Source organism: Bactrocera oleae, chromosome 3 (genome assembly GCF_042242935.1).
Source record: "Bactrocera oleae isolate idBacOlea1 chromosome 3, idBacOlea1, whole genome shotgun sequence".
Taxonomy (NCBI): domain Eukaryota; kingdom Metazoa; phylum Arthropoda; class Insecta; order Diptera; family Tephritidae; genus Bactrocera; species Bactrocera oleae.
In genome coordinates this window covers 63765363-63781503 of record NC_091537.1, presented here as the reverse complement: position 1 = coordinate 63781503, position 16141 = coordinate 63765363, and the positions used below count along the sequence as shown (strand labels likewise).

Sequence of the window (16141 nt, the reverse complement as noted above, 5' to 3'; positions counted from 1 at the left end):
CGAACAGAATAAACATACATCATGCGACCTATGGACTATGCACAAGAGGGCATAAACTACAATCTTGCTAGAAGTTTAAAAACTTAAAAGTTAACGAACGAAATAATGTACAAATTGCTTGTTGCAAATTCAATTGCTTATATTATCAATGCTTCATTACAGCAAATTTCCCATATCAACCCAAAGAAGCGCTTATACAAAAAGAACCACAGGTTTAGCTCCCAAAAACCAAAATCCCGAAAATTGCCAAAAGGCACCAAGTTGCTCAAAGGCACAAAAAACTCAAACGCTACACGGCGAAATATCCATAGAACACCGAGGAAAACTCTTCAAACTTGGAGCTTTAATAGACCAAGGATCATAACGATCTTTCATAGCGTTTAAGGCACATTTGGCACAATTGGCTACAACTGCCAACAAAACAAGCAAATTTTAAAATTACGGGAATGAGCGAAAGATAAGTCCAAAACTCGAACAAAATATGCCATCAAGCCGAAGCTATAGTCTTACCACAACCAACAAATATGCCTCCATGCTATAATTTAAATAACAAGCATTGGGAAAATGTTTCATACCTCAAATTAGCAGATCCCATCTGCAATCACCCCCGCCCCCCTCGAATAGACATTCTATTAGGCAGCGAACTCATACCTCAGTTAATACAAGAGGGTACACACTATTGGCACAAAATACTATTTTCGGTTGGATCGTAAGTGTACAAGTTATGGAACCAGTTACTACCATGACAATTCAAGTTGAGGAAATTCCAAAAGAATATCTTAATTCACAATTAAGGAAATTTCAGGAGTTAGGAGAACGCCCCATAATATCAATTAGAACTCCAGAAGATCAGTATTGTGAAGACTTCTACAAAGCCACAAAAGAAAAAACAAAGTCTGAGTCCCTTCTGACAAGATCAGTTTTAAAAACTCAACTATGTAACTTTTCAACCCCGCAGGATGGCTCTTGTCAATAATGATAAAAAAAACCCTGCTTTAAAAATCTCGAGCTATGTGGCGCGCTACTACTTGACAAATTAGTGTATACACACTTAACATAACATACTTTACTCAAGTTACAACAAAATTGTCGGAAGAAAGTCGAAAAATCGACACCTCCCTTACTATAGTGCCTTATAGTTGTCTACATTTTCATAATTATAAAATAATTCAAAAATCAACACAATGTGATGCAGTGACGCACCTAGACTTACAAAAAGCAAAGGTGGCACTTATCGGCACTCCTATGGGTGGTTTATGGGAATAAGCTATAAAACCTTCAAAGCCTCCTTCAAAAGAGTAGATGGATATTTCAAACATAAATATATCGAATTTACCACATTACTATCCTGAAAAAAGGCATTTTCAATTCACGGCTAATCACTGTACTCTCGCATGATCCCTCTTCAAAGGTTTGAAAGGAGCACCCGTTCTGGCCATATCTGAGCCAGGCGTGGAGTCACTATCCTATAAGCCGACAATAAAGAAAATAACAAATAACCGCCAATAAAAATAACGTATATGCAAGTATCACATAATAATAAGTCGTCATGGCAGAAAATTCATATTAAGGGTATATCAATTTGACCCCCTCACGCATAATAAAGTTGCTTATCTTATATAAGCACTAGTACCAACAAAAAATTACAAATTTTGATATAAAACCAAAATCGCCTCTTATGGTATACCTACAGGTAAATATGGTTATACCACTACTTCATTATCATGCATACCGCGCCCTCGGCTACTCCAACAGCAGTACGCCGTGATACCTGGAACATTTACATATATGTACTACTACATGATGTTTAAATGCATGTTTAAATGTCTCTGCCTCCTCCAACTACACCGCTCCATCAGGGTAAATAATGACACACCCTAATACAACACATCACACCTTGGAACACAAGTCAACTTCTTTTTTCCGAATACGACTATCAACGATCCTGTGCGCTATTCTATTCGAACACACTTCGATCGAAACTGGTTTCGGACTCCTTTTGGATTGGCGCAGACGGCGAAATCCTATGTACATTCTTTTCCTCATCGCTTTTGTATTCGGATAAAATTAAATTTAAATTTGTTTCGGTGGAAATGATTAGTGCATCTAAATGGTTAACTAAATAAAAAGAAGAGTGTACACAACATTCACAAGCGCATTTTACATCAAGATGTTCCTAAGGAATAAGGAAACTGGTTTCCACTTTCTCTGGGAATGCCCAGCTCTAAAGTAGACACAGAACATTTGGAACTCATCAAGCACCATATCTTAAATGGCTCTCCACAAAAAGCATAGCGGACATACACAAATGATGAAATGAGACAGCAAGATTATAGAGGTCCGACGATAGTGCATCAAAATGGCGCATCCAGCGCTAATTGAGCCCGAAGGGGCAGCACTCCTACTTTGACAATACACCATGCCAAATTTCAGGAAGATATCTCGTCAAATGGAAAGGCTTTCCATACAATTACTTGATTGCGATCGATCAATTTGTATGACAGCTATATGCTATAGTGGTCCGATATTGGCGGTTCCGACTAATGAGCTTCTTGGAAAGAAAAGAACTTGTGCATAGTTTCAAAACGATATTTCAAAAACTGAGGGACAAGTTCACGTATATGCAGACGGATGGACAGACGGACATGGCTAAATCGACCCAACTCGTCATTCCACAAAATTTAGGGTGTCACGTTTGATAGTATGTACAAGTATTCCTTCATTCCACACACGACCGCGTTCATTACAATAATACAGAGCCGCAACAGGATCATTAAGCCGCTAGCCAGTAGCACCTGAGCCAAGGACAAAAAAACATTGCTAGCCACTAACCAGGCACTCGGCCAAACGATCATATATTATGGTACGCAGGTTTATATGGCCACCTGGATATAGCAGGACTCTGAAGATACAGATATGTCAGAACACCGCACTCGGGCCTACTTATTACATAAGGTCCCTTCAAAGCGAGGTCCACATGCTTCCGGTTAAAGGACATAATGCGCTTCTCTTTTGTCCGACCCCGTCGAAACAGCCCGTTTTCTGGACCACCCGCTAAGTGATTTCGATGACAGTTGGCTTTGAACTGTCCCTTAAACAGGGCTTAGGTACTTGCTGCAACAACAAATAACCTTAACAGGACACTAACACTTGACATCAAATAGTCCCCTTCTTGGACTTCATGGCATATATGACATCTCTAACTTTCTACTAAACATACACAAATCAAAACAAATTTCCGAAAGAAGAATATCTTTTAGTTTTATATGCATGTCGTGTTTTTATTTATGTACATATGAACGTATAACGAAGAACATCCATATATAATATAATATGTATGCATTGCATATTTGCTCTTTTGCTGTAGGACATCATACGAAAATAATTAATAAATCTAAATTACTATGCGTAAGAATTGATATTTATAAATACAACGATGCCGCAAACACAATATCTCTTTTTAGTATTCGCACACCTTCAGAGAACTTGTTTTCTAAATCTGTGTTACCGATTGTTTTCGCTGCTTGACACAATTGTCTTAATAATTCTTCCAGACGTCGCATACATCGAATTATTGAGCCTTCAAAAATGTCCGTCATTCTGCATACGCTTAAAAACGAAGCCCCCTTACACCACGCCAAAACTACGTCCATAAGAAAAGGTTTAAATTTTTCCACATACGATTCCTCGTCCATATTTAATTTACATTCTGTCGAGATTTTCGCAATGCGACGTGCCAAGTCTTGCATTGACCGCAGTGGACCTGAAAGCTCTTCAGTCGCCTTGGGAGTTTCTGAAGACTTTTCGTCGCAAACGAAGCATGATAACAATGCCACTGACTGTGCTGTAGTAATGTCATTAAATATTCCGTTGAATATCATTTCAGTTAAAAGAAGTTCATCTGCTGAGCTTAATTCGCAAGCAACTCTTCCTTTAAACTCTATCACATCAGCAGCTGTACAATACTCCATTCGGCGTAGTACACGCTTCCGATGCTTCAGCTCATCCATCTGTAATAAACTACGTGCCTCTTTCAGTTTTGTTTTAACTGCCTTTAGATCTTCCTGCACCTTTAACTTCTGTGTATAACGTTCGTAAATCTTCTCCAAATCAGAAGAATTATGTAGAGGATGTGCGAACAGTCGTTCTTCGAACTTATCTATGGAGTCTACAACCAGTTTAAATTCATCACTTTTTATATTCATATCGGTAATAGGATTGAGAAGTGGCGGACCTTTTGGAAAACGCTTTTTCACTTCAGCAATCGTTTTCAGAACACTTCGGCGATTATCTGCCGGGCGCAAGTCATTTGGATAATAAACACGAAGAGACGAAATCTGTGATATAAGTGAGTGTAGCACGGGAATAACTTCCATATTGCCCTTTTGGCCTGGCTTGCATGGTTTTGGCTCATCGGCCTTTGCCGAATCCTCAGTAACATGTAACAAAACATCGACTACCACTACTGTCTCAGCTTTCAGTGGATTTTTGGCATTATTTGTTTGCTTTTTAAAATTCACTATAATACCCCAATCGAATTCATCCTTTTCATTCAGAACCTTTATCAAACGACCTGGTTGTAAGAAAGGCACCAGATATTCAGGTTTTGTAATCCAGCGTTTAAACTGTTTGCCATAAGAATCGAGTTGTTCGCGTATATGGTGATAGGACGCAACGCTATGTTCTTCGCTGATTTTTAATTTTGCCAACTCATTTTGTTTGTTTTGAACTTGTTTGTAAAGTTCAGGTATGGACGACTGATTTTGAAACTGAAAGAATGAACGTTCTAACATATATTCGGGATTGATTTCTTCTACACGCAGCAAATTCAGCACCATATTGTAGGTTAAGTGAAATGCAGAGTTTATGGGGTCAGCTTTTCCTTGTACAATCCCTCGTCCAATGGATGGTGACACTTTTTCGTCAATCATTAAAATAACGATACCTTTATCATCGAGACCACGTCGGCCAGCTCGCCCTGCCATTTGGATGTATTCACCGGAAGAAATCCACCTTTTGAATAAGTAATTTAATTAGCAATTTATTTTAAGCATTCATTATTTTTTTCCTCATACCTAAAATTTTTACCATCGAATTTTCGCGGCGCTGTAAAAAGTACTGTACGGGCAGGCATGTTCAAACCCATGGCAAAGGTTTCCGTAGCAAAAAGTGCCTTAAGCAAGCCCTCGCCAAACAAAATTTCAATAATTTCTTTTAGGATCGGTAAAAGTCCTCCATGATGTATACCAATGCCACGTTTTAGTAGGGGCAAAACATTTTCAACTTGTGGCAATTGACGATCGTCTTCAGAAAGTACATCCATTGCATTATTGAACACCTCATCTACCAGTTTTTTTTCTTCAGTGGTATTAAAATCTAGCTTTGCCATCTGCATAGCATATACCTCACAATCTTTTTTACTAAATGAAAAGATTATTACAGGTGCGAAATTTCGTTCCATTATCATTTTGACTATTTTAAAAATGTTGGACTGCCCACTGTCAACACCTCGAATACCAGTTTTACGTCCTCTTTGATCACCTTTAGCTGCATCACCTGATAAAAGATTGGATATGTTAATTCATATCAAACTAGCCGGAAAAAGTAAACCTACCTGCATTTTGCAAAACCGCCATTGCTGTAGTAAAATTATCTTCCTTAAACTGGCCTTTCTCGTCAACTATGAGATGTATGCCATCGCCTCCAGCTGGAAATATGTAATGTTGCAGAGGAGTCGGTCGATAATCCGTATAAACTACATGACATGGTTGCTTGTGAAGATGACAAACCCATTCGGCAAACTGTCGAGCATTTGGTATAGTAGCAGAAAGAAATACGTAGCGTACATTGTCAGGCAGTAAAATTAACGTTTCCTCCCATACGACACCTCTTTCTTTGTCTCGCATATAATGAATTTCATCGAATATGACCCAACCTACTTCACGCATAATTTCACTTCCTCTGTATAACATATTCCGCAAAATTTCTGTAGTCATAATAAGACAAGAAGCTGATGGGTTTATTGTCACATCTCCAGTTACCAATCCAACATCCTTAAATTCCTCATTGAATTCTCGATATTTTTGGTTGGAGAGCGCTTTAATAGGCGTGGTATAAATTACACGCTGCTTGCATCCCAGAGATTTAGCAATAGCATATTCGGCTACCACAGTCTTGCCTGCGGATGTGTGCGCTGACACTAAAACACTTTGCTGATTATCAATGCAAATAATTGCTTCTTTTTGAAAGGGATCTAATACAAAGGGGTATTCTTTTGCTGGTGGTCCAGTAAGCGCTTGCAAAGGTATATATTCTTGGTCGGGATATACAGCTACTTCATGTGTACACGACTCTGGACTCTCAATAACGTGCACAGCTATTCGAGAACGTAATGCGTCCACACAAATATCGTCTAATATTGATTCAGTTTCTTTTATACGTTTTTGTGGAGCCTCATCATTTTCTGACTCTTCTTTAATAGCTTCACTACCACGCTTTTCTCCACTTTCAGCTCTCCTAAAAAGTAACCAAAAAGTTTTAGGCGAACAGATTTTGGTATGTTTGCATATATGTATACCTTTCTTCTAAAGAATCCGCTGATTTAATTTTTTCTAACTCTACAACTGGATTGGCGGCTATGCTATCATCGTTGTTTTCATTAAAACAATCAAATAAATCGTCAACATCTGCCATTATTTACTAATTTAAAATATTAAATTAATTAAGGTGTGGAATTGAACAGAAAGATCACGTTAATTTACACAATTACAAACGTCAAAATTATTTACGGGTTGTAATGTTGCAGAATATAAAGAAATAAGGATCATTGGTAGTACTGTATATTGGAGATACTGTATGAAACATTTTATATATATATATATGTAAATTTTTTTTCTTGGAGAAGGAATAACAATTAAATACATTTGAATCTTAAAACTTATTTAAAAAACATTATAATATTAAATATTTACAAAGATTTCATACAATATTTCATAACTTCTATATTCTTGTTGGTATAAATAGTTCTAAAAATGTACTAAAAATTTAGTACTAATCTATCGTTTTTGACATGTTTGTTGAATACCGTATTTTGGCGGATCAGCTGTTCGAGTGGCCTGTCAAACGAGATTTTATTGTTTTTGCTCGCTCGTTAGAAAGTATAGATAAAATTTTCATTAATTGTTATTTTTCAATTAATACAAAAACACAAACTTTTAGATAAAAAAAGAAATGGTTTCTTCAGAAACGGGTGGAGTGAAGCCCATGCCCATTGCCGGGCGCATGCTACGCGAACGGGAGCGTCTGATTGGAATGTCAAATGATGAACGCGCATGGCGCAAGCAATGGTTGAAAGATCTGGAGTTGCACCATGGGCCACGCATAGTACCCGAATTAGAGAAAGAATTACAGAACCCTATCAAACGATTCTACAGATTCCCTCTAGATAAGCTTGGAGAAGCACTAACTCCAGTGCTGGTATGTGCAATGATGCAAAATTGATACAGTTTAATGTTATGTAATAGAAAAATTTGGATTTCCTGAAAGAGAAGTTTTTAACACACATGTAACATATTTAAATATCTTGTAGGGTACACAACGCGCATATACAATTCGCTTTTGGACTGGAAAATTTGCTATGGCCATTGCAGCGATTTACGCGGGTGCTTACTATTTTAAGTATAATCAAAACGTAAGTTCTTTATAAACTAAATATTTGTATGAAATATATTATTATATTGTACATACTTTTTGTAAGTAATTCAGAACTAAAACTTTTAATTTTGTTTTTAATCTCTTATCTAATGTCTTTGAAACTTTTAGGACTGGACACGCAAGGGAGGTTGGCGTGTAATCACTTCACGTCCTGCCTGCAATCCAGGTGATCAGGGATATCCAAAAGTTTCGGACCGTACACAACCATCCGATTATGCAGCTCGTGGGTTCAAACAAGCTGCAATTTAAAAAAAAAAAAATTATACAGTAAATTAAAGAAAATAAATGATTGATATAGAAAAACTTTAAAATCGAACAGAAATTTCTCAGAGGAAGGTGAAAAGTGAGTATAACAACAAAAAATATTCCAGCTTTTATTAATAATAATTCTCAGAGGAAGGTGAAAAGTAAGTATAACAACAAAAAATATTGCAGCTTTTATTAATAATAATTGAAAGCTGTCAAGTCGACAGTTTCGTTTATAAGTTTTATTTTATGTCTTTTACGCAGAAATTCGCTGATCGTGTTATTTTTTCTTTTTTCTTTAGCATTGTCAGGTTAGTTGTTTTACGCCATTTCTTTCGTGAATTTTATCAGATTGATGCACTATTCGTACAAGGAATTGGAACCAAACAAATAAACCATTGTACTTCTAATAGGCTTGGATAATTTATGTTTATAATAAAAACTGTTTCGTATTTGCTTTTAGATGGTTGTATGTCTACTTCTGCCTCTAAAAAAACATAAGTGTAATATGTTTTGAAATTTATTGTGTCGTTATATATTATTAATTGATATTTTACAAAATATGCAAAGGTGAAAGTGTGTTGCTTCATATAATAATACCTATGTGGTTATAATGTGAAGTTCTTGTGAATTTGTGGTTGAGTTACAAATAAGAATAAGATGAACTCGAAATCGAAATCGAATGCAAATACGGCAATAATATTTTAGTGAACAGTTCGTTGTGTGTCATTAAGATATTGTACACATATGTACATACATATGTAAGTATAAAAATGCCCTAATTTTTTATAGTAGGTGTATTTTATGTTAATGTTATGAAGTTCAAAACTGTTAATAAAATAATTTAAATTTTAATTGTTACCGTCCGTTTGAGATAATTTTTATGATTTGTCATTTTGAACGGCACGGGAGTTCGTAATTACCGCGTTCATTAGAAAAAGGGAAGAGTGCAGACATACATGAAAACCAATTACTTGAGGTAATTTTTGCTATTAGTTATGCAATGAACAAGCCATATTAAGTTTGTCACGAAGTTTGTAACACCCAAAATGGAACGTCGGAGATCCTATAAAATATATATATAAATGATAAGCATGACAACCTGAGGCGATTTCCGTTTATCTGTATATCTATACGCGAACTTATCCTTAGGTATGAAGAGAAACTGCTCATTTGTCGATACCGCCGATATCGGACCACAATATAACTGACATACAAACTGTACGATGAAAATCGTTGTACGAAACCTTTTCACACAGATTTATGTCCGATAATGTTTCTTATAATTTTATGGGGGTTTGCTGTTACTAGAAAAACAGCACGTCTATGTTAACGGATTTTCTAAGTTTCAGTTGTAGAGCTATTGCCTTTTGGTAAATTGTGCCGTCTCCTCCGAGGTCTCATCTTATGTATATGACACCTTAATCAGTAGTGACTGCATCAGTTTACCTCCCTGATTCTGTATTCCTAGAAAAAATGTTTATTAATGAAATCCAGAAATTTTTAACCATTAACTATCTATTACACTGTTACCATTGCTGATCTCTTGAAAGCTGCCAAAAATTACAATTCGTTCTTTGTGAAATATACCTGGCTAACTCTCGCTATCCTAGCACCTTATCCAAACTATTGTGCAGCACACTGTTTCCCTGACTGTCAGGACTACGTAATGGAACAGACGCGGATATATATCCAGTCAATGTATCATTTTTAAAAATTATTAATTTAACATTTTTTCTACAGTTACAACAACAACAATATCAGACATATGAATTGATGACAGCTTCTCGCTGGGGCATAGGTTCTCAACATGGTTGCGCCATCTCTCACGCAACCCTGGATCTGCAGATTGACGGCTGTGGTCTTTGTGCCAAATGATTTTGGCATTCGCTACTTCGTGCAATACCGACCTTTTCCATGTCGAAGAGTTTGTGACATAGTAGACAAATGTCACCCCAGGCTTTGGACCTCGATTTGCAGTGTGCGATTCCATATGATGCCTGTTTTCTTGTGTAGTGTGTAGGCCGCCAAGAGAAAAACCAGGCCCAAGGGTCAAAAAGTTGGGGCCCCCTTCCCGCAGGAATGTTTCTAATACTATAATTTTATTAAATATTTTCTCTCTTACTACTTCACTGCCTTTGAAGAATACATATGTCAAATACGACATAGTGGTTATGCTATCATCACATCTGTATTAAATTTGCTTTCTTGTTGATGTTGGGGTCGAACAAATTTCATTTGTACGATTTCGAAAATCAATAATGTATAAATCAGTTTATAGACATTCAGTCAAAAATATTTTTCCAGAATATACCGAAATATAGGAATATATGGATAGCAAGATGATTAATAAGAAGACAGAATAATCTCATTTAAACATTTATATATCAATCGATGAAACAACGGATATTTTGAAATCTGTTGCCTATCGTGATTAGGGTTTTGGATATGCAGTTTAAAATACTCCAAAATTCAATTATTTGGAACTTAAGAGTGAGTTTTTAGAGCTTTGGCGGCAGCGAATGCATCGGTAATAGTCTAGAAATCCAACTTCATGGCTAATTCTGCCTCTAGGCATAGTGTAGCTACTCCTGAAACGAATGTTCACAACTTCAAACAGAAACGAGTAAACGGGGTGTCTGAGGTGAATAGCTTCATTGGAAACTTATCAGATGTGGTACATCAACGGACTGCCATATCAAGGAACTGTCATAGAAATGAGAACGATTGGTTTATGTATTTTACAAGTTTGACGTAGAAAGTGTTTCTTTTGAATTACATTTTTTCTTTACTGCAATTTTCATCCACTTCTTCTTGTAGGTAGGAAAAAGATCTAGGAGAAAACGACGGGGAATCACCACCTTTAGGACACAGTTGACCGAAATCACACTACAACTACGTCTACTTTTCATATAACACAATTTTAAACTTCATCTGATTCTTTCACTTCGCAAAATATAACTCAAGCACCAATGAAGACTTTGGACAACTGTGCGCAAACAGTGTCTTCATGGATTGGCGCCTCTCATGCAAAAATTATCGAAATCAGACTCTCACGTTTTAAGGCCCATATACCGGTTGTAAGGACTTCAGCAACTTAAGTTGACTATATATCAAAAATATCAGTCAATATCTGAGATATCTCAATGAAATTCAGAGAGAATCTTGTCCTGATAATAGTGTGCTATGGTGCCAAAATGAATAACATAAGGTTGATACTTCCTAAAGCCCCCATATACAGTCCATTTGTTTTCCAAAGTGAAAAATTTTGTAATTATAGAAAATAAATTGTTTGTTATAGCTGACATTTATTCAATACTTACTCCAATCTCTCGCATTGTCTTATATAATCTGACATCTTTGATGGCAACTTGCAACTAACCCTATAATATAAGTTTATATGATACCCAAAATGATTGTTACGGTTCCTTGAATAACAAATTTTAAACATTATTTTTATTGCTCTTGTTGCTACAGAGTACAAGTATAATAGATTTGTTCACCTAAAACTAATCGAGAAAGTTATAGGTATATATATACATATATAAATGATCAGAATGATGAAACGAGTTAAAACTGTGTGACTAAACAGTCCGTCCATCCATCTGTGCAAGCTGTAAGTAAGCTGTTGAGTAAAAATTTAGGTAATTTGATGAAACTTGGAACACCTGTCTCTTGCCACCATGAGAAGGTATAGCTGATGAGTGTAATCAGACCGTTGTCAATTAAAAACCTCGCCCTTTAATAACTTTAATGTACATATCTAACAAACCACTAAAAAAAAATTATCTTTTTAGCGCTTCCTCTCACACAGTGAAAATGGGATAAATCGGGTGATAACTTTCGCCCACTTCCCATATAACGGTTATCTTGAAAACTACTCGTACTAAAAATGCGATTACTCACTAAATGAACACGTCAGAAGCAATAAATTTCACATCCAATATGATATTAAGGGGCTTTATAGTTGCCGGTATCAAAATTGGACAATGAGCATGGCAACGCCCATCTTTCGGTGAAATCCTATATCTCAGGAACTACTCGACCAATTTTAACCAAATTTAGTGTGTATCATAATCCGAACATTACTATATTACATTACTAAATTTGAATCTTTTATTGTACAGTAAATCGAGAGTGATTGACGTTATTGTAATAAAACTTTCCAAGAACAACAATTGAAAATATCACTTTAGGCCAAAAAGAAGTAAAATCGGATCATTACTTCTTCCAGCCCCTATATACCTAATATAAAGAATTTCAAACTTCTGCCTATCGCCTATATCTCTAAATATGTAAGATATCTTATTGGAATTCAGAGGAAATCTGCCTGGATCCGGTATTCTCGAAGGAGCCCGTATTTTTCAAAAATTTAAGTGAATAGTTAGAAATTAGAATGCTTTTGATAGATAATTAATTCGAACATTTATTTAAACATTTTGATTACAGTTAAAGGAATGTTTTCTCGAGTTTGTAGATTGTCACGAAAAAGCCGGCAAAGTTATTGCTACTTTAGTTGGCAAAACATTGGAAGATAGCTGTGGACATGGCTACGATAATGATAGTAATATTAGCAGTAAATACTTGTATGAAGGAGAGTAAAATCTCTCCCTCTGTGGGCACCCCACATGTTGAATTTGGTTGAAGTCGACTCGGTAGAAGATATTGAGTGTCAAGACTTTTCCCAAATATTTGCATCGTTTTAATACAGATGTGATGAGAGCATAAAACACTACGTTGTATTTGACTTATTCTTTAAAAACATGGATGTAGTAAGTGGGAAGATAGTTAATAAAGTTTTAAAGTATTAGAAATATTCCTACAGGGAGGGGGCCCCCACCTTTTTATCCCTGGGCCCGGTTTTTCTCTCGGCGCCCTGCGTATATATCCACCTACATATATGTATGATATAGGTATATTAGTAAAGTTAGGTGAACGAATAGTTTTGGATACACTATAGTCTAATACCGAAAATGTGTGAAATTGGTCCACGAATTACACCAGCTCCCACATAATGGATATAATGATTTTCGTTAGTCTAGCAGACTTTGTGCCCAATATGTCGGTCAGTGGGAATTATCTTTACATAAGTGCGTGCAAACATATTCGCAAGTATACTTGAGTATTGTCAAACGTTAATGCAACCAGTTCAGAGCTTCCCCTATCTCCAGTATACTCGATTTAGTGATTTTTTCCATTTTGACTTTTCATCTGACCTTAAAGCGTTTATGCTGGTCAACATATGTGGAAATAAGTGGACAAATTTTCTTAAAAATAATGAGGTTTATCGCTGACTATGAATCGAATTGATCCAGACCTTGGCTAAAAATCATATCGCTAATATAATAACTTCCTATAATTCGATTGGATTTCTTTTTCGGGGACTCCTCCACTAGCACTAGCTCAGCTCTATATATACGGTTTCTGATTGGGTGTCTCTAGATTTTTTTTATTGTTACTTTATTGTAGAATGAGATTTTTCTGAATCTCTTTCAAATCTTATGATTGCACTGAAATTGTTCATGACGGTTTGCGTGTCCGTAACTTCATATGAGAGGAGTTTCAGTAAATTAAAATTAATAAAAAACTATTTGCGGGCAACAATGACCCAATCGCGGCTTTGCTATCTTGGTATCGGTCGCGGCAATACAAATTATAAATTTCGATGAGTTTGCAGCTGCCAAAGCTAGAAAGAAGAAATTTTAATTGTATAACAATTCCTTTTCTGTTTTAGTTATTATTGCGTTTTGTTATTTCTTCAATATTATAAATAATAAATGATTCATGTCCTTTATCATACAACATTTATTGCTTTTTACTTTCCTTAGGGTGACACCACCAACTTCCGCACCGGTGCCACCCAAGGTAGGTACGCCACTGGCGCAGTTATTAAATATAGCCCCTTTGGTTGAGTTTATATCACAAACATTTCATTTGAGTTAATGAGCTGAATTTTAATATAAATATTTTTGGAAAAGCAAAATGTAGTAATGAAGTTAAGTGAATCAATGAGCTATAATATATGTATGTACATAAGTTAATAAGATACCAAATTTGATTGTAATCCGTTCGGTTTCTTCAAATAATGCATATTGAATACATGTGCAACATTTTTTAATTTTCCCTGCATTGATCTTCCCAAGTTCCGAGAGTATCAAATGTTCGATTACAGCCAAATTTAGTCCTTCCTCACTTGTATAATATAAAGTTTCGCAAACAGCTGAATATTTAAATACTTTTATTATTAACCCTTTAAAAAATATGATATTAACTGTAGGATGTGCCGGACGACGGAAATAAGTATTTTGCTGATTTTTGAATAATAAAAATGGATAGTTCAGCTGTTTTGTGGCAACTTTCCTCCTATTCTGACTACCTATATATATTCCTAATCCCCATACAACAATGACCTCTGTACCTAGGATTGTATTTTCGTGTTATTTTCGATAATTGTTTGAAATATCATAATAAAATGAGATGAAAATATAAATATTAGAAATGCACACATATCCTAAATTCTTTAAAAATAGCTTATCTTTGAACGTCTTTGTCTCAAAACTGCATTTTGGCCACATTAAAACTCGACCTACCTATATTTTAGATTGTATGAAAAATGTGATTTTGAGGGCCAAAAATCATCAAATTTTTTCAGCAAAACAACGAAATTTGTTTCAAAGTCTGCCATTTTGGTAGGTTACTGTATACCAAAATGTTTAACACTTCATACAACAGTATCTCTACGTTTTGTCGACAGTTTCACCCACTGCAGTTTATCAAAGTTTTTTTTGTCAGGTTATATTAATTATCATCACAATTTTCGCATATATAACATATATTTACGTATTATTTAAAATTATAATTGTTTGGTATCATAAGATTATCTTATAGTTTAACAATTTATGGCTTAAATTATAAAATTATAATATAAATTATATATAAACGATTATTATTTGACTAAACAAACTGTAAGCTTCTCCACAATACGAAAAAAAAACTTGCTTTAAAAATAATTAATATTCATTGAAAATATTTACTATAATCTTGGACCATATAAAATATGGTGATTAGTTCTAGAATTAAGGTTGTGTCACCACTTTATATCAATCAAAACTTAATACTCTTTAAATCATATCCACATAAAATTGCCGAAAAGAATGTTTATGGACATTCCGTCCTACTTATCAAAGATTAGAACCTAAGATACTTTCATATGTTTATTCTTTGAATGAATCGACATGATCAGCTGACAGCTGTCAAATAGCGCGCCTCTCAATGGTTATTCCCGGCGAAATTGTGGTTACGGCAGTGAGAGAGCATCATCTTTGTCTTTGCTGTTTGCAGCTAAAGCCGCTTACAATTTCTGACTCGGTTTTGGTTTTTTAATATCGTCGCTGCTTTATTCCTGATAAAATATTTAAATTCGTTAGGGAACAATTGGCAAAAGTAAAATTTTATAATTTGATCGAATGAGGAATATTTCCTTTGCTATTGCTAAAGTGTCGACGAAACATCTGATACCATTTTATTTTTGTGGTGTTAATTGTGCTCAAGTAAAAGTCAACGCGTGGCTGAAAGGCTTTGGTTATGTGCTAGGTATTAGTTATAGCAACCTGTGATTTTCGAGTGGCAGTTTTGGATCTTGTTTCATGATGGTTTGGGAAAACTATGAAAAGTAAGCAGCCGTTTAAACATTGAATGGAGCATTGGCACTAGGAGAAATTCAACAAAAGTCTCTAGTCCATAGTACTGAAATATTTGTTAGGAAGATATATTGGTAAGTAAAATGTGCATTATGCAGGATGTGTATTGGTATTCACGGTGATATATCAGTCTAGTTGCACCTGTTATTTTGGTGAAGAATTCAATGGTGTCATGTTGAAATGTGTCAGCTTGATCGCAACCATTTACAACTTTATGTATGCATTTGGGTGTTCTCTAATTGCACTATGAGTTTGCTAATTTTGTTAACTAAAGTTTACTTAAAGTGTTTCCATGGCTCGACAATGGATATACATATGTATAAAGATTGTTGCAATATTTCTTCATATAAAATTAAATTTTTTGATATTTTAATATGATTCTTAAATTGTTCTTATAATTCTCGATCTGTAGCAAATTTTCTTTAAAAAAAATTGACTTATGTGGCCCTCGTTGTTATATACTCCTCCAGACTTCTCTCTCG

General features: G+C 35.3%; 3 protein-coding genes and 1 long non-coding RNA gene across 10 annotated transcripts in view; 3 read left to right on the top strand and 1 right to left on the bottom strand.

The window, feature by feature from the left end:
• Window positions 1-3254: 3254 nt before the first annotated feature.
• On the bottom strand, window positions 3255-6773 carry Mtr4 (exosome RNA helicase Mtr4). Its single transcript, XM_014243260.3, has 4 exons — window positions 6578-6773; window positions 5615-6516; window positions 5076-5556; window positions 3255-5013 (listed from the first exon to the last, which is right to left on the bottom strand). The coding sequence occupies exons 1-4, from the start codon at window positions 6691-6693 to the stop codon at window positions 3423-3425; spliced, it is 3090 nt and encodes a 1029-aa protein (XP_014098735.1). The 5' UTR covers window positions 6694-6773; the 3' UTR covers window positions 3255-3422.
• A 274-nt stretch (window positions 6774-7047) lies between these two features.
• ND-B17 (NADH dehydrogenase (ubiquinone) B17 subunit) lies at window positions 7048-8024 on the top strand. 2 transcript variants are annotated; one of them, XM_014243261.3, is made up of 4 exons: window positions 7048-7157; window positions 7219-7476; window positions 7589-7690; window positions 7822-8024. In XM_014243261.3, exons 2-4 carry the CDS (start codon window positions 7231-7233, stop codon window positions 7960-7962), a joined length of 489 nt encoding a protein of 162 aa, XP_014098736.1. In that variant the 5' UTR covers window positions 7048-7157; window positions 7219-7230; the 3' UTR covers window positions 7963-8024. The 2 variants fall into 2 exon arrangements, with proteins under 2 accessions (XP_014098736.1, XP_036220784.1); XM_036364891.2 differs by having other exon boundaries at window positions 7128-7476.
• A 538-nt stretch (window positions 8025-8562) lies between these two features.
• The window catches only part of CycE (cyclin E), a 35028-nt gene continuing 27449 nt past the window's right edge, over window positions 8563-16141 (top strand). For 2 of the 5 annotated variants that reach the window (XM_014243258.3, XM_036364898.2), the window contains exon 1: window positions 15267-15733. Coding sequence is in view for 1 of the 5 variants with exons in the window: in XM_036364905.2 (XP_036220798.1) it covers window positions 8707-8720 (14 nt within the window). In the remaining 4 variants the exon portion in view is untranslated. Of the gene's footprint in view, window positions 8721-15266; window positions 15734-16141 lie in introns of those variants that run through there. The other 3 variants (XM_036364901.2, XM_036364905.2, XM_036364908.2) reach the window with 3 other exon arrangements.
• On the top strand, window positions 10127-11284 carry LOC118681212 (uncharacterized). Of its 2 annotated transcripts, none has more exons than XR_004976898.2 (3): window positions 10127-10452; window positions 10534-10720; window positions 10780-11284. It is a non-coding gene; the product is annotated as an uncharacterized lncRNA (long non-coding RNA). The 2 variants fall into 2 exon arrangements; XR_011395419.1 differs by having other exon boundaries at window positions 10130-10452; window positions 10534-10713.